Source organism: Prionailurus bengalensis, chromosome F2 (genome assembly GCF_016509475.1).
Source record: "Prionailurus bengalensis isolate Pbe53 chromosome F2, Fcat_Pben_1.1_paternal_pri, whole genome shotgun sequence".
Classification (NCBI taxonomy): domain Eukaryota; kingdom Metazoa; phylum Chordata; class Mammalia; order Carnivora; family Felidae; genus Prionailurus; species Prionailurus bengalensis.
The window spans coordinates 53,182,119-53,208,642 of NC_057353.1; the positions used below are offsets into that span (position 1 = coordinate 53,182,119).

The 26,524-nt window shown below is 36.3% G+C and overlaps 1 protein-coding gene across 1 annotated transcript in view; it reads right to left on the reverse strand.

The window, feature by feature from the left end:
* RSPO2 (R-spondin 2) overlaps positions 1 to 26,524 on the reverse strand; it is a 156,130-nt gene that overhangs the window by 67,007 nt on the left and 62,599 nt on the right. The window contains exon 3 of the mRNA XM_043601602.1: positions 12,825 to 13,013. Coding sequence (XP_043457537.1) covers positions 12,825 to 13,013 — 189 coding nt within the window. The remainder of the gene's footprint in view (positions 1 to 12,824; positions 13,014 to 26,524) is intronic.

Below are 26,524 nucleotides of genomic sequence, written 5' to 3' on the forward strand. Positions count from 1 at the left end.
AAAGATGTGATTTAACCACAAATTGATTTCTCTCTTTAGAAGATAAAATCTAATGTCTTTGATCCTTAGTGGGATTGAAAACACTTAAACTGACCATTTCAGAAAAAAAAATTGTCAAAGAACCTGAGATTTTTCTATATGCAGGTTTGTAATTGTACATAGTAGTTTCTTCTGTATTCCATGGTTTATTTTTTAAGGAACAATATGACAGTATCTCAGTCACTGGGGTCACACTGTTACTGGATAATTGTGCAACTCTGGGGAAGTTCTTAATTAGAAACCTTAATATGCATATTTTTGGTGAGGGTTGAGAGAGAGGAGGCAGAGAGAGTGAGAGAATTAACCAGGTCTGTTCCAAATCTATATAACAATTTTTTTTAATTAAGGGAATTTCTACATGCCTGACAGAAGCCTTGTAGGGCTGTGAACACACACACACACACACACACACACACACACACACACATTCATTCTGGATGATCAGTTTAAGTACTTATTAATTGAACAAAACATTCTTTTAAGCACTATTTGAAATGGCTGTTACTATTTGTTTTCTTTTGCACAACACATTAAAAGCTACTACTTTCTCTTTACTTGAACTCCACTTACAAAATGAGACAGGAGAGATTTCACAATACACCCAACTACATAGAAAAGTATCACCCAATTACATTCATCATCATCTGTCCTCATCATCATACTAAAAGAATAATAAAGACAGTGAAAAGGGCTGTCACATGGTGAATAGAAGCCTACCTGGTTGCTTCACTGTACCACCAGCTTCCTAATGATCAAGAAGTTAGTGTCTTTACCATTACGAGATTTTATTTTTTTATATGAAATTTATTGTCAAATTGGTTTCCATACAACACCCAGTGCTCATCCCAACAGGTGCCCTCCTCAATGCCAATCACCCACTTTCCCCTCCCTCCCACCTCCCATCAACCCTCAGTTTATTCTCAGTTTTTAAGAGTCTCTTATGGTTTGCCTCCTTCCCTCTTCCCTTTTTTTCCCCTTCCCCTCCCCCCATGGTCTTCTGTTAAGTTTCTCAGGATCCACATACGAGTGAAAACATATGGTATCTGTCTTTGTATGACTTATTTCCCTTAGCATAACACTCTCCAGTTCCATCCACGTTGCTACAAAAGGCCATATTTCATTCTTTCTCATTGCCAAGTAGTACTCCATTGTGTATATAAACCACGTCTTCTTTATCCATTCCTCAGTTGATGGACATTTAGGCTCTTTCCATAATTTGGCTATTGTTGAGAGTGCTGCTATAAACATTGGGGTACAAGTGCCCCTATGCATCAGCACTCCTGTATCCCTTGGGTAAATTCCTAGCAGTGCTACTAGGAATTTACCCTTATGAGATTTTAAATATTAAAGGTAGTTAATAGGAATGTCTTCATTAAATATATAAGTACTTTCAATTTTTAGTTTATATGTTCCATGAACTTATAAAGGAATGCCTCTTTAGAACAAACCAAAAAGCATTTCAAGAATGCTTGAACAAAGAACATGGGTTGTCACTAGTCAGACACACATTCCACTATCAACTCTGCTAAGCACCAGTCGGTGACTTTGAATGAGCTGAGCTGCTTAACTTCTCTAGGCTTCCCCCACCCCTCCCCGTTTACTTGCCTCAAATAGTCAGGTATATGCATAAACTGTGGAGAAGATTTAGCCAAAAAGGAAGTACTAAATAAGTGTCTATTGTTAGTAATAAGTTCAAGGTGTCTTTTACAGAAGAGCAACTAATGTTACAGAAACTGCTCTCCTCTCAGAGACCCTGAGCCACCTAGGATTCATATCAATTATTCAGTTCATATGTAGCGAGCACCTTTTAGATGACAGGCCCTTGACTGGCTGGCCTCTCAGGCAATTAAACTGTGGCTCGGTGGAGACCAAGCTTGGATACAATCCCCTGAAACTAAAGTCAATTAACAGATGTTTTGTTTTATCCCAATCATAGGTGCATCAAAACCTAGCCAGCTCTCCTGCAGGGATGGAATTTCTTAAGAAAGCATAAGAATCAAGAGACCCAGCAGGTGACGACCTCTCAATTAGCTTCTGATAAGGGGGCAGCAGGGCCATCCTCACAGTCCCTCCCCTAAAGAACTATTCTTTAACTTTATCCAGTTATGGTCAGTTTATTAACTGGCTGGTAGCAGCTCTTATAAAGGTGTAAAAGCCACTTCAGCTAATCAGACTTTCCCAGCTGGCAGTAACCTGTTAACCAAGAGAACATGTTTTCTGCAGAGCAGCCTGTAGGGCAAGGTCCTTTTTTGGGAAAGGAACCAGCTTAAGAGAATGGCTTTTCAAAGTGTGCCAATTAAAAGTGATGACCTACCCTCAACCCTGCTCAAAAAAGACAGATTCTAAAGCTTAACAAATAATGTGTTTTGTGATTTTATTTTCTCTAAGAGCAGCAGCATGGAGTAAAGAAACATGGCTAAGTGAAATAAATCAGACAGGGAAAGGCAAATATTGCATGATCTCACTTATATGTGAAATCAAAAACAAAAGAAAAGAAAAAAAGAAAAAAGAAAAGAAAAAAAGAAAAAAGAAAAGAAAAAACAACTCATAGGAGAAAAACAAAAACAAAAAACATCAGATCTGTTGTTACCAGAGGTTGAAGGTAGGGTGAGGGGGAACTGAATGAAGGTGATCAAAAGGTACAAACCTCCAGTTGTTAGATAAGTAGTAGGGGTGAAACATACAAGGTGATGGCTACAGTTAATACTGCTTTTTGGTATATGTGAAAGGTGTTAAGAGAGTAAATACCAAAGATCTAATCACAGCTCATTTCTTTTCCTTTATTTTTTGTATTTACATGAGATGATGGATGTTAACTTATTGTGGTAATCATTTCACAAGATGCATAAGTAAAATTTTGCTGTACACCTTAAACATACACAGTGCTATATGTCAATTATATATCTCAGTAAAACTGGCTTAAAAAGAAAAAGAAACAGGCATTGGAATCAGAGAGAATCCTTTGATATTTGTCTTTCTCTGACTAATTTCGCTTAGCATAATACCTTCTAGTTCCAACCACTATATGCTAACTTGGATGTAAAATTAAAAAATAAAATAAAAATAAATAAAAAATAAATAAAACAATCAGAATCTTAGATCTCATTCTTAGCTCTGCTTCATAAGTGTGTCCTTGGGTAGGTTTCTGAACCTCTTTGAGCTTCAATGGTAAAATGTAAACACTTACCTACATCACAGGGTTGTTGAGGGGAGTGTTAGAATAGCCATTCCCACCAGAAATTTGAGGAGAGGGGCTGACTAGAATAGCAAAAAGCAGTAACTTCTGGAGACAGTTATAGAATCACAGAATATTAGAGCAATGACCTCCTAGCCTCCCCTAATTTTTAAAGATGAGGACACTGGGACTCAATATGAACTTCACCTATCATCAAAGAGTAAGTTAGGACACCTGACTGACATGTAGCTCAGGAGCCAGCTGTGGACAGAGAGATCAGAAGGGTCCTCTCGGTCTAAATAGTCACCATGATCCCTCTTCTCCTGCCCATAAACCCTCCCGTTTCTTCCTTTCATAATATGGCCCAAACAATTATTTACAATTCTTCAATTCATGGAGTGCCAGAGTGGCTCAGTCAGTTATGGGACAGACTCTTGATTTTTGACTCAAGTCATGATCTCAGAATTCATGAGTTCGAGCCCCACATTGGGCTCCATGCTGTTAGTGTGGATCCTGCTTGGGATTCTACTCCCTCTCTTTTACTCTCTCAAAAATAAACATTTTTAAAAAGCTTCAATTCATATGGAAGCTATATTTCAATCAGAATCTTTTGCAGTACCTGTATCAACAAAATCAAAAGAATAAATTAAACTCTAAGATACCAGACATAATTATTAATTAGAACACTAAACATGCCAGAATACATAAAGTAATGGAAATCTCAGAACAAGGAAGAGCAAGTCATGAGAAAGTGGGGAAGGCAAAGACAGGAGCCTGAGGAGGAAGGATTCAAGAGCATTAGAAGCCTGGCTGAAAGCCAGTGTATTCTATTTCATTGTGATCAGCTTAGTGGAGTCCATGAACAGATACATTATTACTGATTATGATATTGATGATTAATGATTGATGTGGAGAAGGACACACATTTCCTCAAAATATCCTCATTATGCTTAGGTGGTACTAAAACTGGTCTTTTACTAAATACAAAGTGGCCTATTCCATAATCAGTGATGGATGGAGACAACATAATTATTATATTGCAGCAATTTTCAAAGGCTAGTTTCTGACCCGGCCAAGTCAGCATCACCTGGGTATTTGTTGACAATATAAATTCTTAGGCACCATTTCAGATCTACTCAATAAGAAACTCGGGGCATGGAAGAAAGCAACCAGTGTTTTAACAGGTGTTAAACACAAAATGCCCCCTAGCTCTTCACTACCTTGCCACCCAGGCTAGATGGTGAAGGCAGAAGAAAATAAAGCTAAGTTCCACTGTTTCCACAGTCTTCCAATGACTATTCTCACCTTACTGCTAACATGTCCCTTCTCTGACCTCTTCTGATTCTGTGATACATCTACCCTATTTGTCTATTGTGATTTGCAGCACTTTGGGTAATAGTGATTACACAATACCACTGTCTAATTTGTATCAATTTCACAAGCAACCCAGTTGGATCCTTAGTCCATCCATAGGCATCTTCTAAATAAAGACATTCTTAATTTTTAGTTTTATTTTACTTCTCATATAATCCCCCAGACACTGAGATCACAGTAACATATTTGTCAGAGAATTGCTTCTTTACAGATATTTCAACACACATCATATGGACTTTATGGTTCTCAGAGTCAGTATATGCATCCTGCTCACTTATAGTTCATAGTTATTCAGATTTGATTAAAAACATTTTAAGCACTTCTGTTCATTTTAAATACCTAGGCCTTTTTCCTTTAAAAAAAATTAATGTTTATTCATTTTTGAGAGACAGAGTGTAAGTGAGGGTGAGGCAGAGAGAGGGAGACACAGAATCAGAAGCAGGCTCCAGGCTCTGAGCTGTCAGCACAGAGCCTGACTCGGGGCTTGAACCCACAAACCAAGAGATCATGACCTGAATGAAGCCTGAGGCTTAATCGACTCAGCCACCAGGTGCCCCACCCTTTTTCCAAATGCATCATTAAACTTCATGATTCAAGAATGGCAGGTTTTTTTAAAAGTACTCAAATTTGACATGCAGTAATTCTTTAAAAACCCTTCAACACTGGTCTTGCAGTTCACAAATTAAGGGATGGTTACATTTAACTGCGAATTTTCTTGTATGTTCTAAATTACTCATTTTTAAACCTAGGTCATTTCAAAAACATAATGCTAACATTCTCTCAGCCTAAAACACATTTTTACAAAGTGCCAAAGAGAAGGGCAGAATCATCAAATACAGAAGAAGAAGCTAAAAACAAAAGTAGCAAATTCTCTGGATGCAGATCTCATTTCTGTAATTTTTTGTTTACAAATTATTTTTGAAAATACACTGCCTCTGGCAACAAATGTATATGTATTTTCTTATACATAAAAAGTTAATCCTTTTCCTGCCACTTCAGCATATTTCTGATCCCCTTACTGGTAAATGAATAAAACAAATGCTTGACTGATAGGATATAGATACTTTATAGATTTCTGATTAGACAAGCCTTTCATCTAAGGCTAGTTTTCCCACTTAGGTCTTGTATCCTATGTTCTTCTGTCTCCTCAGTGACCTTGTTTCTTCAATCATTCCCCTATTTTTCCACCTCATATGGCTCTTTCCCATTCAAGTCTCCTTCCACCACACACACACACACACACACACACACACACACACACACAATCTCCTAATTCAAGAGCCGTCTTGCTGTCAATAGATACTTTTCAACCAACAATCACCATGTCTGCTTGCCTAAGATTCCACGTGCTCCCTCAAACCAGAGCAATGAGGACAGTGCCCCAATAGTAACAATGAAACTCCTCCCATAAAGGTCAACAGTTCTATTGTTTAAACAATATCTCCCCCATTGCTGAAATCCATCCAACCTTTAGAAAATGTATTTCACTCAGTTTAGGAAATTTCATCCATAAAATAAAAATACCACAATTTTGTGTTCAAGATTATAAATGGAGAGTTCAATGGATTATCACAAAATGGGCAACATATGCAACCATAATACAAGTCAAGAGGAATGTTAGTGCCTCAAGAACTTTTGTGAGGTTTTTGAACAATCACTCCCCTCTCTTCTCCCTCAACTACCATCTTGACTTGAAACCAAAACACATATAAAAGATTACTCATGATCTCTGTTAGATCTATATTTTCTCATTTTATTTTTCAAAGAAGCATGCAAAGTAGGTCATAGTATTTTCTGCCAAAGACTAAGTTTAGAGTTCCCTTGAGAGCTTTGAATGCTTACATCTAACTGCCCTTTGGGTACCTTCCCCAGGATATCTCATACCACTTTGAACTCAACATGTCCCAAAACACCCATTCTCCACCATAATGGCCTTTCTTGCCAGCACATACGCACCTTCTCTTATTCCGTACCTTCATAAATTCACTACCCAACTTCCAAGCCAAAATCATAAGAGTAAGCTCAGTCTCCCTTCACCTTTAGTCAACATCCCATTCATTATCAAGTCCTGTTGATTATCCCTTAATATCTCCCTCATTCCCGTTTCCACTATGATTACCTTCATTTATTCATTGAATAAATGTGTTGAGCCCCACTATGTGTCAACACTGTTCTGCAGATCGTAAGCCTGTATTCAAGCCAAACAGTCTTAAATCCCTTCCCCTCTTGGAGCTTACATTCTATTGGGAGAAGTGAATAAAACAGGCAAAACCTGAGTATGTTAGCTACCCATAGTGCTGAGGAAAGAAGGGAGGAAAGGAGGGAGTGAAAGAATGAGGAAAGGGGGAAGAGATAAAAAATGAAGAAAGGAAACATTGGGAAGGAAAGTTAACATTTTAGATTAGTCAGGGAAGGTCTGAAGAGGAAATATCTATTCTCATTCATTCTCATCTATTCTCTATTCATTTTTTTTAACCTAGATTATTGCCCTTGCCACCTTCATTGCTGACTTCCCTTTAACTCACATTTCATTCTGCCAAAAGAAAAATATTTCCCCTTCTTATTCCCCTACTTAAAATCCTTCACTGACTACTTGTGGCTTCAGGAAGGTGCTTAAACTGACTAACTTTAGCACAAAAGGTCTGTCAAACTCAGTCCCCGCCACCTTGACTATCATTTCTGGTTATGCAGTGGAACTGGACTCAATCACCTACATTTTACTTAACAGTGGATGATTTTCTGTGTGTCTCCACACCTTCAAGTGTGCTTTTCCTTTCTTTTTTTCTTACCTAGAACGCTTAATCCTAACAATTCTGAAAATGCCTAGAGTCTTTATAAGGGTCATCTCCCCCATTGATGAAATCCACCCAACCTTTGGAAAGTGCGTTTCACTCAGTTTAGGAAACTTCATACAGAAAATAAAAATAGTATGACATCCTCTGCACGCTTCTTTGAAAAATGAGAAAATATGTATCTAACAGAGTAACTGGTAGCAAACAGAAGCAAATTAGCACCCTTTATCACACCCCCACCCGGAACTAATTGATTACTTGTCTGCCTGCTCCACCGGAACAGTAGCCTCAATGCTACTGATGTTTTGGGCCACATGGTTCTTTGTTGCAGGGGGCTGTCCTATGCCTTTGTCTAATGTTTTGCAGTATCTATAGTCTATCCACCAGCATCCCTTCAACTGTAATAACCAAAAATATCTGCAAACATTACCACATGTCCCCTAAGGGGAGAAATTACCCATGGTAGAGAACCACTACACTATACCATAAGCAACTCAAGGGCACCAACTAATTATGACTCATTACTCTATCGATAGGTAACTGGTACAAAATCCAGCACAAAGGAAGTGTTCAATAAACGCATAGAAGAACCACAATCCTGACTTCTAGTACCACAGATTTGTTTTAACTATTTTCACAATGTATGCCAATGTATCATTTTATGACTTCCTTCATTCAACATTACATTGTGAGATTTATCTATGTTGCTGCATGTTGAGGTAGTTCATTCATTTCTACTTTTATATAGTTTCTTTTTTAATATGTTATGCATTTTTTCAATGTTGTGTTGCTTGGGCATTTGGGTTGTTTCCAATTTATAGATCTTTATAAAGGATCATGAGTAATCTTTTATATATGTTTTGGTTACAAGTCAGGATGGTAGTTTTGTGGAGGCAGAAGAGATAGGAGTGATTGTTAAAAGACCTCATAAGCATTCTTGGGGCGCTAACATTCCTCTTGACCTGTATTGCAGTTGCACAAGTTGCCCTTTTTGTGATAATCCGTTGAACTCTCCATTCATAATCTTGCACATAAATTTCTTGTGATATTTCATTTAAAGTTTTTTAATCACTAAGAACAAGACAGTTTTGCAAACAGAAGAAAAAAAGCCAGAGATTCTGGCAAATGTCATAATGCCAATATTCAGGTAAAAAACAAGTGAACTTCACCTTACCAAAGAAAATATTAAACCAAAAATGCATTTTTTTGTACTTGTTGTAAATAGCACTTATTGTTAGACGCAAGGGCAAGTGTCTGCTATTAGTTAAGATGTGGACTGGTGCAGCTTTTCTAGAAGGCCATTTGGCAATATATATCAAAAGTCTTTAAATATGTGATATTGTTACATGTTAATCTTAATAAAGCTGAAAACATGTTTTTATGTTTAAAAGTTTATCTTATGCAAATCAGATAAATGTATAAAACTAAAGTGTGTATATGAGAGACTATATAAGAATATTCTTCATATTTTTGAAAAACTAAAATCAAATTCTTAATAGGTGATTAAATATATCAGGATATATCCACTCAGTAGGATATATGCAGCCATATTTAATGACATTAACATAATGTTCAAAATCCATTAAGTTGAAACAAGTTACAAAATAGAACAGGGGTACACTTGTAAAGGGAGAAAGACATAAATATACATAGAAATGAAAGTTGAGGGTAGAAGCCAAATGTTAACTTTTGTTATCTTTGAGTGTTTTTAATTTTTGCTTTTGCTGTTTTTTTAAGGCCTATGTGCTTTCTAAGCTTTCTACAAAGAATATTTGTAACTACCCAAGGAATAAAGTTTTTTCATGTAAATGAGTTTTTCAATAAATGAGAAAAAAGTAACGAGAGAAATATCACCTAACACCATCAGAGACAATGGCAGCTCTTAGTGTCCTTGAGTGTATATATTTTTCATAATATGCTTCAAATGGATACTGAATTGGTTTTTAAAAGCATGTCTGGCTTTTTAAGCTCCATACTGTATGTACCAAGAGGCCAAACCTAGCCAACATTTCATAAAGCAAGTCTTCCTTCTGAAAATACTGCTTTGCAATTAAAATCTTAAAACAGATGTGCTAGGAAGTTTTATGAAGCTACTGTGCTTGGGGCACCTGGGTGGCTCACTCAGTTCAGTGTCCAACTCTTGATTTTGGCTCAGGTCATTATCCTGGCAGGGTCATGAAATTGAGCCCAACATCCAGCTGCATACTAAGCATGGAGCCTGCTTGGGATTCTCTCCTTTCTCTTCCCCTCTGCCCCTCTCCCTTGCTTGTTCTCTCACTCTCTGAAAAAGAATGTTTTTAAAAAGCTACTGTTGGGGTACCTGGGTGGCTCATTCTGTTAAGTGTCTGACTTTAGCTCAGGTCATGATCTTGTGGTTCGTGGGTTTGAGCCCCTCATCGGGCTCTGTGCTGACAGCTCAGAGCCTGGAGCCTGCTTGAGATCCTGTGTCTTCCTCTCTCTCTGCCCCTCCCCTGCTCACTCATGCATGCATTCTTGCTCTCTCACTCTTTCTCAAAAATAAATAAACATTAAAAAAAATTTAAAGCTACTGTTGCTTGAAGTATAATTTTCTTCTCTACTGTGGAGCAATAATTGCTTAATAAAAAGTGGGTATGATTTCAAATTCTAAGTCTGTAACAGCTTTTCCAATTTAACTCTGTCTCATCCTCTGAATACAATACAAACAACAATGGAATATATGCAAAGTATGGGGGGAAAATCAAATAATTGGTATGAAAGAATCATGGCCATCCAAAGTCACATAGTGAGAATTAAGAAATAATTTTCCACTTTCACTTTGATTCACAGGAATCTTACTCATAAGCCCTTCCAGCTTGTACCAGATAAGTAATGATTTCCTCTAAGTCAGTAAACTGCAACATCGATTACATTCAGTTACAATAAGTATAACCACAGCAAACCCATTCTCACATGGAAATTCTCTTTCCAAGGCTGATTTACAGTCACTGCTCTCCTTTCTGAGAAAAGGGATAAACTTAGCCAAAATGTGTTTGAAGATATATCTGTTGATACACTCTAAAGTATTGCTGAGGTGGCTATCCATACAGGTTTGCCTGGGACAGTCCTGGTTTACAACTGTGTCCCTGCAAAGTTATTATCAGCAGCCCCTTGGACTCGCCAATGTCCTAGGGTTGAGTAACACATTACATTGTCAGGGTACTGTCCATACACAGACTGCGTAAGTGCTAGGCCTAAAACTTGGAATAACTGCCTGGAGCCATCTACACTCTTACCTCATCTTCCTTGTGCACTGATGGTATGGAATGAAAAATGCACCAAATATTCAGGAACGCAAATCCTGCCCCCTCCCACCAGGTGGTCTAACGCAATCTGACTAGGACTCCCTTTTAAGGTAAACCTATCATTCCATGGAAGTTAAAAAAAAAAACTATGGCAGACAAATTACTAGATAGCCCCCAAATCAAAAAATTAAGGACAAGGTACATACTTGAAAAATTAGACGGTGTTGTCAGAGGTTGGGAGTTCTGTCTCTGTAATTGTTAATCCAAACAATTCCATGAAATAGAAGCAGATATGAATTTTCACTGAGCCTATGTATTTCTATCTCTGCTAATGGAAAATTATTCACCTAGAAAACTTAGGACCAAATTTGATTCTCTTTTCACTCTCTGAAATTAGTTTCTATGTCTCCTTGATTCTATTTTTTAAAATCTCTGGAATTCATTACCCACAGACCTTTCAACAGAATGTGATTTCTCATCTGTAACTGTTACAGTAGCCTTCCTCTACTTTCTGTCCTTCTCCAATTCATTGCCCCCACTGCCGCTAAAACTATCCTGAACAAAGCAACCTCTTCAGTCCTCTCCTGCTTGAAACCTGTAGGTAATATCCAGACTCCTTGGCACAGCATTCAAGTCCTTTATCCTTGCACTCCAACCTCTGTCCCTTTCCATTCTCAGTTCCAACCACACCTCCTACTAAGCCCATCCGACTCAATGGTTCTTATCCAGAGATAATGTATTATAGATTGGACTAATCATCTAGGAGGTGTTCAAAAATGTCTGGGTACATTTTTACTTGTCACAGTGACTTGAGGGCACAAAGAACATTTCATGGGCAGGGACTGAGGATACTGAATGTTCAGCAATGTAGATTAAATGGCCTTGCCAAAATACCAACCACATCCCAGATGGGACTTATTGTTCTCCAAGCACATTATTTTTACACATGTGTGTCTCCTTCTTTCTAAAATCTATTTAGCCTCCCACCATTAGTTCTGCCTTCTTCCAAAATAATATTGTCCTTGGATGATTCAATTCAAACTCTCCTCTAATCTAAAGGCCTTGGCTGATTTAATAGCCATGTATACAGTATTAATGGGAGGTAATTAAATTACTCCCCTAACATACTGCTTGCCTGATATAGCTTAGTGTACTGAATTAAAATTAAACTTTTACCCTTTTGACATTTTGTCATTTCGCTCCATGTTTTGTTTTGTTTTTTTCCTTATCCTCTCTATGCCCTAACATTTAAGCTCCTTAAAGAAAGGGATGTTCTTTTGGTATGTCATTCATTTTTTTTTTAATTCCAATTACTACTATTCACTTAGAAGTTGAGAATCATTTTATAAGTGATTTTTGGATTAAAAGATAAAAATCATTCCTGTATGACTATGTATAGAATGCCATTCCTTAATACTTTTTCTAATTGTTAAACTTAGAACTCAAAATATTCTAAAATGAACTAAATATTTTAGTTAAATCTTTTATTAGTAATGGTGCTTTACAGAACTATTTAATATAATGTATTATAGATTAGACTAAACTATGGATTACAAACTCAGATAAAAAAAAAGAGGCAGGGGCGCCTGGGTGGCGCAGTCGGTTGAGCGTCCGACTTCAGCCAGGTCACGATCTCGCGGTCCGGGAGTTCGAGCCCCGCGTCGGGCTCTGGGCTGATGGCTCAGAGCCTGGAGCCTGTTTCTGATTCTGTGTCTCCCTCTCTCTCTGCCCCTCCCCCGTTCATGCTCTGTCTCTCTCTGTCCCAAAAATAAATAAACGTTGAAAAAAAAAATTAAAAAAAAAAAAAAAAAAAAAAGAGGCAAAAGAAGCCATAGACACTGTAGTAAAGTGGAGACAATGTTCCCAGTATAAAGACATTTAAATTCCTTGGGGATTTTGTTGTTGTTGTGCTAAGTATGCCTTATACAGATCTTCTTAACAAGCTTGTGTTGGAGATGCTTGTTATACAAAAAATGCTTAAATAACCTAAAAATAAAAAGTGTGTATGCAATGTACTTCTAGACAAAAGATAAAAATATTCTTATCCTACCCCCACTGAATTTTAAGATTGCACTATTTCTGTAGCATATTAAAATTACACTTGTTTTTAGCCAAAATTTTCAATTTAGCTCCCCCCAAGTTTCATAAACAGTAAATAGTAGACAAAAGTCAACTGCTCACTTGCACATCTGTTCATATCTGGGGCTCGGTGTCCATAGTAGCCAGATGGACAGGAATGCAGGCATTCTCCATACTGGCGCATGCCTTCTCTTCGAAGAAAGAAGAACAACTTCTGTTGACATCGGCTGCACCCATTGTCCTTTGAACAAGACAAACAACCCTTGCAAATGGGATTTGATACGTAACTAGCTGTAAGAGAAAACACAAAACACACATTCAAATAGAAGTATGATCAGACCTCCGGTCAATACAACATGCTGAAGAGACAAGGGTCTCTGGTCCTACTCTAATCACATAGAAATGTGGAACAAAATATCCACTCCCAACCTGAAAAAAAAAAGGTTAATACACAACCAAACTTAGAAACAAAGAGGAAACTCAGAGGTAGGGCTGAAGGTCTACCATGGCCTGTGGAGATGTTAGACCAGACAGAAGCAGACCTTATGTCAGGGTCTTGAATCAAGGCCAAGAAATATGCACATGAAGACCAGACACTTGGGTCTCCTTATGTAGACTGCAGTTGTGAGGGCTGTTTGCACATGAAACCAGTACTAGAAGCCCCTGCCCTAATTTTCCAGAGAAGATTTCAACCCCAGATTAGGGGGATAGAGTGGGTGAACACAGTAGAGAGAAAACATAGCCCATGAGGCACAAGAACCCCCAAATCCACAATATATCCAAGTATGGGATACAAATTCAAACTATCAATCTGGTGTCAAATAACTAAATCAAGAGGCTAACATAAAAACGTCAATCCAGGAAAAAACACAAAGTAACAAATATCAAACTACCTTATAAACTTTTCTACAATCCTGAGGCCTGGAACTTCCATGGAAAACAAACTTCACATCAAAATGAACCAATCACTGGGTGCCTGGGTGGCTCAGTTGGTTAAGTGGCCGACTTCACCTCAGGTCATAATTTCGTGGTCCGTGAGTTCCAGCCCCGCATCGGGCTCTGTGCTGATAGCTCGGAGCCTGAAACCTGCTTCTGTTTCTGTGTCTCCCTCCCCCTCTGCCCTTCCCCCATTTGCACTCTGTCTCTGCCTTTCAAAAATGAATAAATGTTAAACAAACAAACAAACAAAATGAACGAATCACACATACAAGCAAATCTCCATGGGGAAGAGTCATCAATCTCAGAAAGACAGACTTCACACCTAACCAGTCATATACAATAGAGCCATCTGAAAGTCTAAAATGATTATCTTCAGAATATTTGAAGAGATAAAACAAGAACTAGAAATCACATGGGAAGAAACAATATCATATAGTGACTGTGCAAGTTAGAAAGAAATGAAAATTTTAAAACTGAAAAAAAGTTCTATAGACAACTTGAATGGTACATTAGAAAAAAAAAGGTATTTAACTAGAAAACGTGTTTAAATAACTGTAGCACCAAAAAAGATGAAAATGTGAAAAAGTTAAGAAGCATGTAAAAAGAAAAAGTTTTAATACATGATTATTAGGTGTTGTAGTATCAAAAAATAGAGAATATGAGTAAGACGTAATATCCAAAGAGATCATGGCTGATCAGTTTCCAGATTTAAAGAAAGAGATGGATTCTTAGATGAAAGCTTCGTAGAACTGAGGAGATCAGTAAAAATAAGTCTGCATCTGAACACAGCATATTTATACTAAAGAATGAAGTCAAACCAGAGAGAAACAGTAAAACCTTGGTTTGCGAGCATAACTCATTCTGGAACATGCTTGTAATCCAAAGCACTTGTATATCAAAGCAAATTGCAAGAACCATTGGCTCAGTTGTGCTCATGTGACGTTCGGCATCATATACTACTTGTATTGCAAGACATCGCTCATTTATTTATCAAGTTAAAATTTGTTAGAAATGTTTGCTTGTCTTGCTGAACACTTGCAGAGTAAGTTACTTGCAATCCAAGGTTTTACTGTACATACAAAGGAATACAATTTTGGCCTCTAGCAGAAATCTCATCAGAAATAATAAGTGTTAGATAGTGAAATATTTTCTTCAGCATGCTAAGAGAAAATTATCAAACTATAATTCTACAAGCGATTAAATGATAGTTTAAGAATGAGGCCAAGGGGCGCCTGGGGCCGCAGTCGGTTAAGCGTCCGACTTCAACCAGGTCACGATCTCGCGGTCCGTGAGTTTGAGCCCCGCGTCAGGCTCTGGGCTGATGGCTCAGAGCCTGGAGCCTGTTTCCGATTCTGTGTCTCCCTCTCTCTCTGCCCCTCCCCCGTTCATGCTCTGTCTCTCTCTGTCCCAAAAATAAATAAACGTTGAAAAAAAAAATTAAAAAAAAAAAAAAGAATGAGGCCAAAATAAAGATCCATTCAGCCAAATTAAAGGCAAGAAACTTATTAACCACTCACCAAAAGAATAAACTGTATGTATTGGAAAAATGAAATGGAACCCAGAAGGAAGTAGAATGTAATAAGCAATAGTGATCAAATCAATTGAGAAATGTTGGTATGTCTATTAAAAATTCCAGTTTTTAAAAAGTAATAATTTCCAAGGTTTAAAAATAATACATATTTTATATTTAACAGCAATAATGTGGAAGAGTTGAGGAGGGAAAACAAAAAGCATTTCAAGTTTTTATATTTTGAGTGAGGAAGACCAACACGAATTAAACTTTGTCAAGTTAAATGTATTTGCTAAAACTCTAGGTAGCAACCTCAAAAACAGTAATGTAGAACTTCTAAACCAGTGACAACTACAGATGTCCTAAATGTATAAAATATAAGTAGGAGGTAACAATCCACATGTCTGTAACCAAAATAATGGATAGATTGTAGTGTATTTTAATGATGAAAAAAACTACTGACACATGAACAGGAATGAAACTTCTATATATTATGTTGAACAAAGAAAGTCATATTAAAAAAAGAAAAAGGTATACTCCATATAACTATTTATATTGATGTCAAGGACACGTGAAACTAATCTATGGGGACACAAATTAGAACATTAAATGCCTTTGAGGGTTTAAGACTGACTGGAAAGGGGTATACTGGAAGATTTACATACATAGAATGGTTTAAAAAGACTATCATCACAAACAAGTGCTGAAACTATACTTTTAGTTCAAAAGCTAAACCAAGAGCTCTTTATCACCATAAATCACATTCTATACTAACAAATATGGAGAAAAGAGAATTACAGAACTGAGAGAACCAACATAAAGCCTGCCTTAACAAATTCCACAATGTAGTGACTTCAACACCAGGAATTCATTCTCTCAGTTCTGTAGGCTACAAGTCTGAAATCAAGGTGTCCATAGAGCCATGCTTCCTCTGAAGACCCTAGGGAAGAATCCTTCTCTCTTCTTCTGGTGGCCCCAGATTTTTCGTGGCTGGTGGCAGATCTCCAATCTGACTCCATTGGCACATAGTCTTCTTCTCTATGTACCTCTGTGTGTCCTGTCGCTAACAGAGACCCTGTCATTGGATTTAGGGACCACCTTAATCTAGTATGATCTTCATACCTAAATGTATTTGCATAGCCCCTATTTTCAAATAAGGTCATATTCTGAGTCTCCAGGTGGACATGAATGAGGGCAGGGGTTGGGGTGTGGACCCTATTTAACCCACTACAGGAGGTGATGGGCAACATATATAGTCGTAAAACCTATCCAGCTGTGCATTTTTACAAGTAATGTGCATAATTTATAAGTAAATTGTATCTGAAGGTTTTAAACAAGAAAAAAAATGGGTACAAAGGCCATACACTAACTTCAGGATAATGTAATTGTTACTTATAATTACATCTCTTTTGAAGATTCTATAAATTATATTGGATGCTCACCTATGTAATATTACTTACATTTATGGTTATTTTTAAACAGAAATATCCTATTGGATGGACAAGGTGGGACGATACTAAGTAAATGTTGAAATGGCATCTGGAAAATTGATGTATGAACCTTATAATCTTTACTATATCTAATGATAAAAAGAGTAATTTTAAAGAAACAAAATACTGTTTCTAGCCCTAGTATAAAATTCAGATATAAAATCTTATATCCTAATATAATTTCTAAAATATGAAAAACTCATATAACTTTTAGTTATCACTATACCAAGCAAAGTCATAAGCGTAACAAGATATAGGAGGTCACACTGACTTCATTTTATCAGGTTAACCCACAGAAGAAAGAAGTAAGAGAAGGACGAGAAAACTCAGCAACTATTGAGACTTTAGCTTTGAGGCCACATCCTCTTTGCCCTACATACAATTTTTATTGCATATAAAAGAATATGAAGCCCTAAGTATTCAAACTAGCAGCTATACAACAAAGTGAGCTGTATACCACACCTTTCCTGTAGTTATAATGATTCAACATCTGATATATTTACAGCTAGTTGTAGCAGATCTATATAGGTTTTAGTTCCACAAGATGCTCTCCCTGCTTCTCCTGGGCTCCCAACAGCCCTGATTTGATTTTTATAGCTTCTCTTCCAGGAAGATATTGAAACAGGAGTTTTATTCTTCTTCTGAAAGGAACTCAGAAACCAGGAATTAGGGCCAAGGTTGCTCTTTGAATTGACTGTTAATATCTGATTCTTCCCACCTATCCCAGGATTTTTTTTTCTATAAACTGTTCAACTGCTTTATCTGCATATGGAGTCTATTTCATGGACCTTCTCTTATTTACAAACCTATTGATGCTTTCCAAATTGTTTCTTATTTACTACCATATTTTCCAAAATCTGCAACTGTGTTGGAAAAAAAAGAATCGACACAGACAAAAAGTTACTTCCTCAGATATAATTCTTCATTATATTTTAGAAGTCTACTTTCTAGACATATATACATTTTTGTATATGTAACATAACTTTATTTTTCATAACTGACCATACTTTACATGTATGCTAACTTGTTCAATTTCAGTTAAGTTGTGAGCATCTTTTCCTAGCAATGAACAAAACCAGTATCACTCTCTTATTTTTCTGGAAGCATCAGTTCTATCTGCTTCCTCTGTTTACCACAACCACCCATTCAGTTATCCCCAACACTACTTTTCTGAAGACCACGACCAGTTTTCTAAACTTTAATGCAAGACCTCATTCTCAGTTTCTGGTCCTCACAACTCCTGTAGCCTGGGTCACTTCAGAAAGTTTTATTCCTCCTGTGTCTTCTATGATAATGTCTCCTCCTATACACTTAATTCCAACTCACTATCCTTATTTCCACTAATTCTCTCATAATTCAGGCTCTTATTATTTCTCACTAAGACATTTATGGTGCCCCAACCCTATATCCACCTTTATTTTACCGTAAAGTCTGTTTTTGGGTTGATTCTCCTGCTTTTATGCTCATTGTAGGATTTCAGTTAGACTTTACTCTGACAAGATAATATTGATTTATAAAGCATTTTCATACAGCTGAATGAAAATAAGTCTATACTATTTACAATTTCCCCAGCTGTCTTCTGAAGAGATTCTACTCCGATATGGTTATTAGCATCCTGAGCAGGGTGTAAAGAGTAGGTAAGTTTCAAAAACTGAGATTTGGCTCACCCTCTCTGTGTAAGAAAGGGGTAAAAATTAGAGGGTGGATATGGTGCAGAAATCTGGGTGAGAGGAACAGAACTGGAGTACTCATCAGCTATATGCTGGACACAATGGCTTTGACAGGAGAGGTGACTAGGAGAACCCAACTCGTTTTTATTTTCAGGGCTATCTAAGAACATAACCCACCTTAAGCACAAAGACCCTATGGCATGATATTTGGGGAAGCAATTGATGACTCTTGTGAGAGGGAAACCCTTAAATAGGAGTAACCAGGAGACTAAGGCAAGGGCAGAGGTTGCTAGCTGGAGATGCATCAAAGGGAGCCCCACATTTCGGAAGCCCCTGTAACATGTCTGTGTTCAGAACCCCCTGTAATGTCTGTGGTTAGTTTGCTGGCTGCATTCTGCTCTTCAATTTAACTATAGATTTAGAAAAGAACTCTATCAAGGTTGTCCAAATTCCCAATTAGCTTATTAAGACAAAATTTGTAAGATTTACATACATAGAATGGTTTAAAAAGACTATCATCGCAAACAAGTGCTGAAACTATACTTTTAGTTCAAAAGCTAAACCAAGAGCTCTTTATCACCATAAATCACATTCTATACTAACAAATATGGAGAAAAGAGAATTACAGAACTGAGAGAACCAACATAAATTAAAGGCTTTTTGTTTTGTCTTTATGTATCTGAAGCCAACTTTCATCTGGATCACGAAGATTTCAGAGTCAACAAATTGTGCTCCACATTTTTTAAAGGTATCCTTAAAATCATTAAAAGCAAGGCTTTATTTACTTGAACCTTGACTGACTTAATGAAAATGAATCAGGGAATACTTATCTCAATCCATATCTGCTATCTTTATAACCCCACAAATGAGGAATTCTCTTAAAGCAAAAGTGATGTAAGCCATATCCAACATAAGTGCTCTTCCCAATCACCCATTTTCTCCTGCCATTAATAGTGCTCCTCAACACTGAAGGATAAGAGCACTTTTTTTTTTTTTTTTTGCAATTTGAAGCTTCATGCCCCAAATGTCAAATAGACTTTTCAGTTGAATGAACCATTGTCCAATGTCAACTATCCTAGTGGTCTCTATCTTGTAAATTAGTAACAATTCAACAAGAATTTCTTCATCCATTATATGGTGACTACAGCAATCTCCGTATCTAAAGCCAGGCAAAAACAGCCTTTTAAACAGGACTAATTTATTTGGTCAGGATCTTAATAAGTTAAATGGCTCTGCCTATTGCTAGGAGATTTAATTCAACTGTGCAGGTGAATAAACAGATCTTAATTCCCAGCTTTGATGACCATGTTTATTTGCTCTCTCTGTAAGCTTCAACTTTTCCAACACTAAAGCCTGCTGAGATCCAGAGCTTCATCATTCCAACCAAAACACTTTTTTCTAAGTCTAGACCCACCCAAAATTCTAAAGATGAAATATATCACATAAAACATTAACAAATTTCAGAAAGGTGTTAGGCAGTACTATTAACACAAGTCTACACATATCTCCCCGACAGGGAAAGGAATATGTGGATATACATAAAACAAGAAAAATTATCAGGCAGAACCCAGGTCAAAATACCTATATTACTAACAAGTATATAAAGAGAGAAAAACAGCATAAATATAACCTCTTTTTCTTAATTCTAGTTATTTGATTTGTGTTCCTCTTAAATTGAAAAGTAAGTTTGGTCTTTTATGAATGCTGGTATTTTAAGTTTGATCCTTTGTTAAATTAAATCCAGTTATTCACATTTTATCCCATTGAGCATTTTATGTAGGTGTTGAATGCCCATCTGTTTCTAATATACTCCTAACACTTTTTAAAAGTGTTCCCCTGTTTCAGAATTTAGCCCTTGCCAAGCAAAAAGAAATCTAAATTCCTTCCTGGTGAAGGAATCCATTCCTGACAAAAGGTACAAATTTCTAACTCTAAAATAATGGGACTTAACAATGGGCTGTTGGCCTCTTAGCTTTGCTCCATCTTTGCTAGTACAACATTACAATTTCAACAAATTTTTAAAAGTAAACAGTTAACTTCATCATTCAAATTTATGAAATCGCTAATATTTGTGTCTGCCCAATCCCAAATTCAAGATATAGGTTTAAAATTAAAAACCCTATCTCTGGCACCAATAACAAGAAACCTGCCTATTGGATCCTATACAAATTGAGTTGGGAACAGATCCTCCCACTAGAACTTGGCAACATTAGGATAAAAATCCTTTAATCATGTGAACTACCCAAGCTCAAACTCAACTAAGTAATCAAGGTCATGAGTTAAGGAGCTACGAAAGATTTGAGCAAAATGAAAAATTGCTATCTTAGGATACTTTACTAAGTTTTACACTAAGTTGTAAATATTTATAGGAAATAGCATCATGGAACATGCAATTTGATCTTTGATATAAAGACAGCGAATGTTAATGTTCTAGATTATTATACTCATCATGCCCCAGAAAGAAAATAGACGTTAAAACTAACAGTGTTAACAAAGCTTAGACAGAGAAAAATTTCTCAAATTTCCATTAACGTTTTAGAGGAGCTAGATTAGCATGAATTTATTCTAGAAAAAAATTGAGAATAAAAGACAAACTTGCACCAAGAATTCCAAAATTTTACAATCTCTAGAATTAAACCATATTTCTCATTATCTCTTCTCAGCTTCTATCATGAGGTAACAGGTAACAGTATTGTTAAGTAAAAGGCTTATAAAAATTTAACTTTTCTAAGTAGTAGCTTTGAGAAATCCATATTAATTGGCTACCTGAAAATTTGATAATTATTTAATAATTTATAATTCCATTTTATTCACCTACAATGAATGAATGACTTAATAGGTCTTTATCTCTAGAAGTAATCCTTGGGAAAATATTATTTCTAAAAATTTATAAGCCCCCCCAACATGGAAATCATCTTTAGAGATGAATATTCTTAATGACATCAGGATTAAAGGTCTTTAATTAGATGCTCTTGCTTCACTTACAAAAATATGTATCTCACTGTACAAAAACTCAAGGCTACCAAGAGATTTCAAAATATGGGGGGAAGGAGCTAAATGGAGTTATGGATTGATTGTAACATGTGAAGTGCTAATAACTTGAAAAACAAAAAAGGAAAAAAATGAGCACAGTTATATGCTCATTATTTGCCCATGCCAGTGCCATTTGAGCCATAATCCCCATAGTTGGGCACCTGAGAAGTACATTTACCACCACAGTTAACTGTGGCCATAGTGTGATTCACTGGGCAGGTTTTTTTTTTTGTTGTTTTTTTTTTGTTTTGTTTTTTTTTTTTACATGGAACAGGGAAGCAGAAAGCCTCTATTAGGCGTGACTCATGCATGCTTCAAGTGGGACAGCTAAGATGTCATAGAGATGCCCAGAATAATCAATAACTGCAGACCAAGAAAAGATAATGAACCAAGACAAAGTTGCAAAATAAACATGAAGTCTTACATGGGTCTGTTTGAGAGCGCAACAAACATATCCATAACATGAGAAATACATTCTCCTTCTAACTTAACAAGTCAGACATCATTAACAATCAAGACAGTCTGCCCAAACTTGAGGAGCAAGCAGCTCAGGTTGAACATAAAAATTCAAAAGAATTAAATGGGATTTCAAAATTCTCCAAAAACATGTTTTCAAAATGGTCGTTAATACCCTAAGTAAAATGACAAGTCACATAAATGGAAAAAAGTAGTTATGTATATATAGCCTCTTATAAAAAATAAAATCCTAAACCCTCAATTTAGCATATACAATTCCCCAAATGATGAAGTATTTCCCATAATTAACATTCATTTTGAAAGCCAAGCCCTATAAGAATTATTCCTTTTCCTCCCTTAAAACTCTTTGACACAAAAATATTAATGCATATCCCTATACCAGACATTAATTCTGACAGATAATAGGGGAGAAAGTGTATAATTAAGGATCAAAACACACTCATCACAAAACTAAGCTACTCAAGAGGGCAAATACCACCACCAGAATCATATGCTCTTCAGCTTCAACAACTACTAACACTAATAACATTAATTAGTTGATGAAATCCAAGAAAAATATAAGATGGCTTGAGACTGCTCATTTTTTTTCAAAGATACATGATGTTTTTGAGACAAAAGAATCAGATCTTCTGTTATAGAAAATAAACCACTCACCTGAATCTGTGAGAGAGAAAAAAAATGTACTCTATAAAACTGTTCTAGTGCTAAAAGTAAGCTTAAAGTTAGAATGTGTGCAGTCCTGTAAGCCATAGCTAGAAATTGCTGTGTAGCACAGATTTCCCATGCCAAGGTTGGCTTGGGCTTTCACAACATACTTAAGCAACCCTATGGAAATGTTGACAGACTGCTGGTGCTAATGGTAACTCCAACATGAGATCTAAATATATACATTTAGGAAGATTGTGAAACTACCACTCTCGCACAGTTCCATGTTTATATAAGAAGATAATCCAATTATTTAAATAGAGAAAAACAAATTGCTCACAAGCAGAGCCAGAATTTTATTCCAAAAAGTGCTTAAGTACATCTTACACTAACACTTATTCAAAATAGCTTTACATGCTTTGTAAGGGCCATAGTGTCTGACCTGCCTAATTGCCTGTAGAAAAAAAATCTCCCCCATTTGGACTACACAAAAATTAAATTGTTTTTAAAAGGGGAGGATGGGAGGGATGGTGTCTGTTCAATATATATTCCCATCATGCACAAGCTATTCAACTATTCCACATGTACACCTGCTTCCTAGAATAGAAACTAGCTTGGTAACTCCTGCTTATTCCACTTTTAATTTTAAAACAATAAATGGAAGGCAAACTGGATGGCTTATTTGGTGTCATAAACACAGCCCTCAAGAAGAATCTGTGTCATAACTAACCAGATTAAAGACTCCATGTGTTTTAGATGTGGAAACTTCCATGGATCATACCACTGTGTCTGAAAATTGAGAATAAACACTGCTAGCTATGCTGTCCCAGAGAAAGGTTTCTTCAAAGATAATAAATTTTTTTTAAGCTGCATTAATGAAAAACACACTAACAAACCCTTAGGGCTGACAAACATTATTATGCAACAATTATTAAGGACTACACTGTGAAGCAAGGGAAAAAAGTGAAAGCTTTATTACATTCAATGTAGGTCACTCTTGTTAAAACCACACACACACACACACACACACACACACACACACACACACACACCTGAACAGAAGTGAGAATGATTTGCTATTAAATCTCCAGACCTACAGAAGATAGTTTTCAATTTTTAAATCGATTGTCTGCATTTAACATTTATAAACAGTTTATTTTAAAATGCTTTGTCGATATGCCTCACAGCATTCCTTACCTCAGACCCAGTTTGAAATCTAGCTGCTTAACCATATTTTTTCTGAGAAAATTCTGTCTACTCAGAACAAGAAGCAATGAAAAAGAGGAAAGTCAAAAAGGGTGGGTGGGTGGGGGGGAATAAAACGAACTTTGGAGAACCTAATACGTGACAAATTGCAGGGTACATGCTTTCATATTTTTTGAAAGTAATGCTTATTACTCATAATTTCTGTTTATCAAAGTGAATAAACAGATCAGAGAGTTTAAGAAACCTTTCCAAGGTCATACAGTTTGTTTGTGACAAATTTGAATCCAGCTCTCACAAAAGCCATGCTTTTTCTTTCCCCATTAGGAGATATATGCATAGCACCTAGGGGAAAAAATGCATTCTAGCATAATTAAAACTGTGAGTTTTTCAAATTAGGCTGTGCCTTTTAATTTGCTCCCTGCGCTTTGCTCTGTTTTTAGCTGCAGCAAAATAACCAAAATTCCTTTTGATGATTAGTCACTAAGAGCACTATACTAATTCTTTCCTAACGTAAGTAGGAATATATTAAGTCTCATAAACCAACCAAATTAAGATGTCATTCACAAAAACATTTCAGAGTAACACTGCTGATACAACAGAAAGGAGAACAGGGAGAAACTGAGTTACAGGGTTCTCCTAGCAGAGGTTAAAGAGAATCTTCAGAATTATAAATGGAAAGTATTTCACTGTTTGGGCATACAGCAAAAGGCCAGCACTTCTTCAATAGGGATCTCTACTTAACAAGTTCAAAGAAAAAACAAAAAAACCTACCCAAACCATACAATTTCCTGCAAATGGGCCACTCTCCTGTCTTTGAAGACAGATGCTATCCTGGCTAAAGGGCCTTTGAAGTAACACAGCAAGCATACCTGTGTAATTAGAAAGGCTGGGGACACCATTCAAATGATCCAAAACTAGACTTTTAAGATGTGCTGAAGTGGGGAGATATGGACTAACATTCTGATGCAGGAGAAACCTCTGTTCTAAACAGATTTGGAGACCAATTTGCCACTGCTTTCTGACCACAGTTCTCCTCCATTTCCTCCAGGCCTTGGAAGACAAAAACAAATTGCCTATTAATTAAAAACTAGAAATAGTGTTTGGTCACTCTCAAAAAGTGGCAAAACTATATATGTATGTGTTTACAGACACAGATGTATAGATAGCCATAGACACGGATATATGCCTACATTTACAGATTATATACAGACATATGCATGTATTATTTTTTCTGAACCATTTCAGTAGTGGTGGCAGACATTATGCTCTTTTATCTCTACATTTTTTCAGTGTTCACTACATATTTCCAAAAATAAGGACATTGTCTTACATCAGCCATATTGATATACTATTTTCTAATCCACAGTCTATATTCAATTATTCCAATAACGTCATTTATATCTATTTTTCTCTTACACTAGAATCCCATCCAACTTTATGCACTGCATTAGACTGTCTTCTTTTTTAGTCTCTTTAATCTGGAACACCTCCTCTTTCATGAACTTGCATTTTGGAAGAGAATAGGTCAGTTATTTACAGAATGTTTACTTGGGTTTGTCTGATACTCCCTCATGATTGGCCACACATTCTTTGGATAATGTATGAAGTGATGTGTCCTTTCTTGTGCATGCCAAGGAGCAACAAATGAATTTGGTTCCATTACTCATGATATTAACCTTGATCCCTTAGTTAAGATGTTATCTTCCAGGTTTCTATACTATGAAGTTATTACTTTCACCTCCGTAACAAGTAATTTTTGAAAAAATACAGTAAGATTGTATAAATATCCTGTTCCTCATCATAATTATGCACAATAGTTATGGTATTCTTTTTTATGCTTGCCTAAATCAACTATTACTCTGATGATTCTCAAAGGTGATTTTCTAACTCCATCATTCCTTCTCCATCGATAAGGGAGAATTCAGTTGTTAGGAGGAGCTTCCCCTTCTCCCTCATTTGTCTGTTTTTATTAGTAGGGAACCATGGATTTTATTCAGTGGACTGTCATCTGTTACTGTATTTAATGCTCAACTTATCCTAAATTTGTTCAGTGAGAGCACTACAAGGTACCATGGTTTTTAAATTTTATTTTATGTGCATGCCACCAAGTGTTTTGGGTAAACATGAAGATTTAATTTATCCTGGAATAGCTAAGAAATAGGTGGTAATAGGAGCTGGGTATTAAAGAGAAAGCAGAAGTTTGAGGAGGATATCCCAAAGAGAGAGAGAACAGTATGTATGAGATGTATGCACAGTGTTGGGGAATGCAAGAAAAAAAATGTTTAGTAGATCAGACAAATCTTGGCTTATTTTATTGACAATTTATCTTTCAGCCAACAGCAAAATCAACAAAAGGTGCCACTCAGTACTTAACTTGGATTCAAGGAAAAATGTGTTGAGAACACAGAAATTATTATGTTACTGGGGAGTTTATAATAGAATACAGAAACTGTGACCCTAGAAATATAATTGAAGACTTCAGGAATGTGTATTTTTTTAAGTTTGAAAGGAAACAGTTTTGGATTTGCAGTCAATGTTTCTAAATTAGAATAGGGGTTAAGAGGATATTTTCAAAATAAGAATCTACTTGTATAATCCCAAAGGGGAAAAAAATGAGTGACATTCTACAGAAATCAAATTGGTTTGATAGCAAGTTCCCCAATAAATTCAAACATTTCAAGCAACGTATACAACAGTATATACTCAGGAGAAAAATAATCACAAATGAAATGTGAAGGAGGTTAAAGTTTCTTAAGGTTTATGAATTTTTTTGGAGCAAAATTAACAAAAAGGAAAAGTTAAACCCAACTATTAAGATATGGGTAACATTAC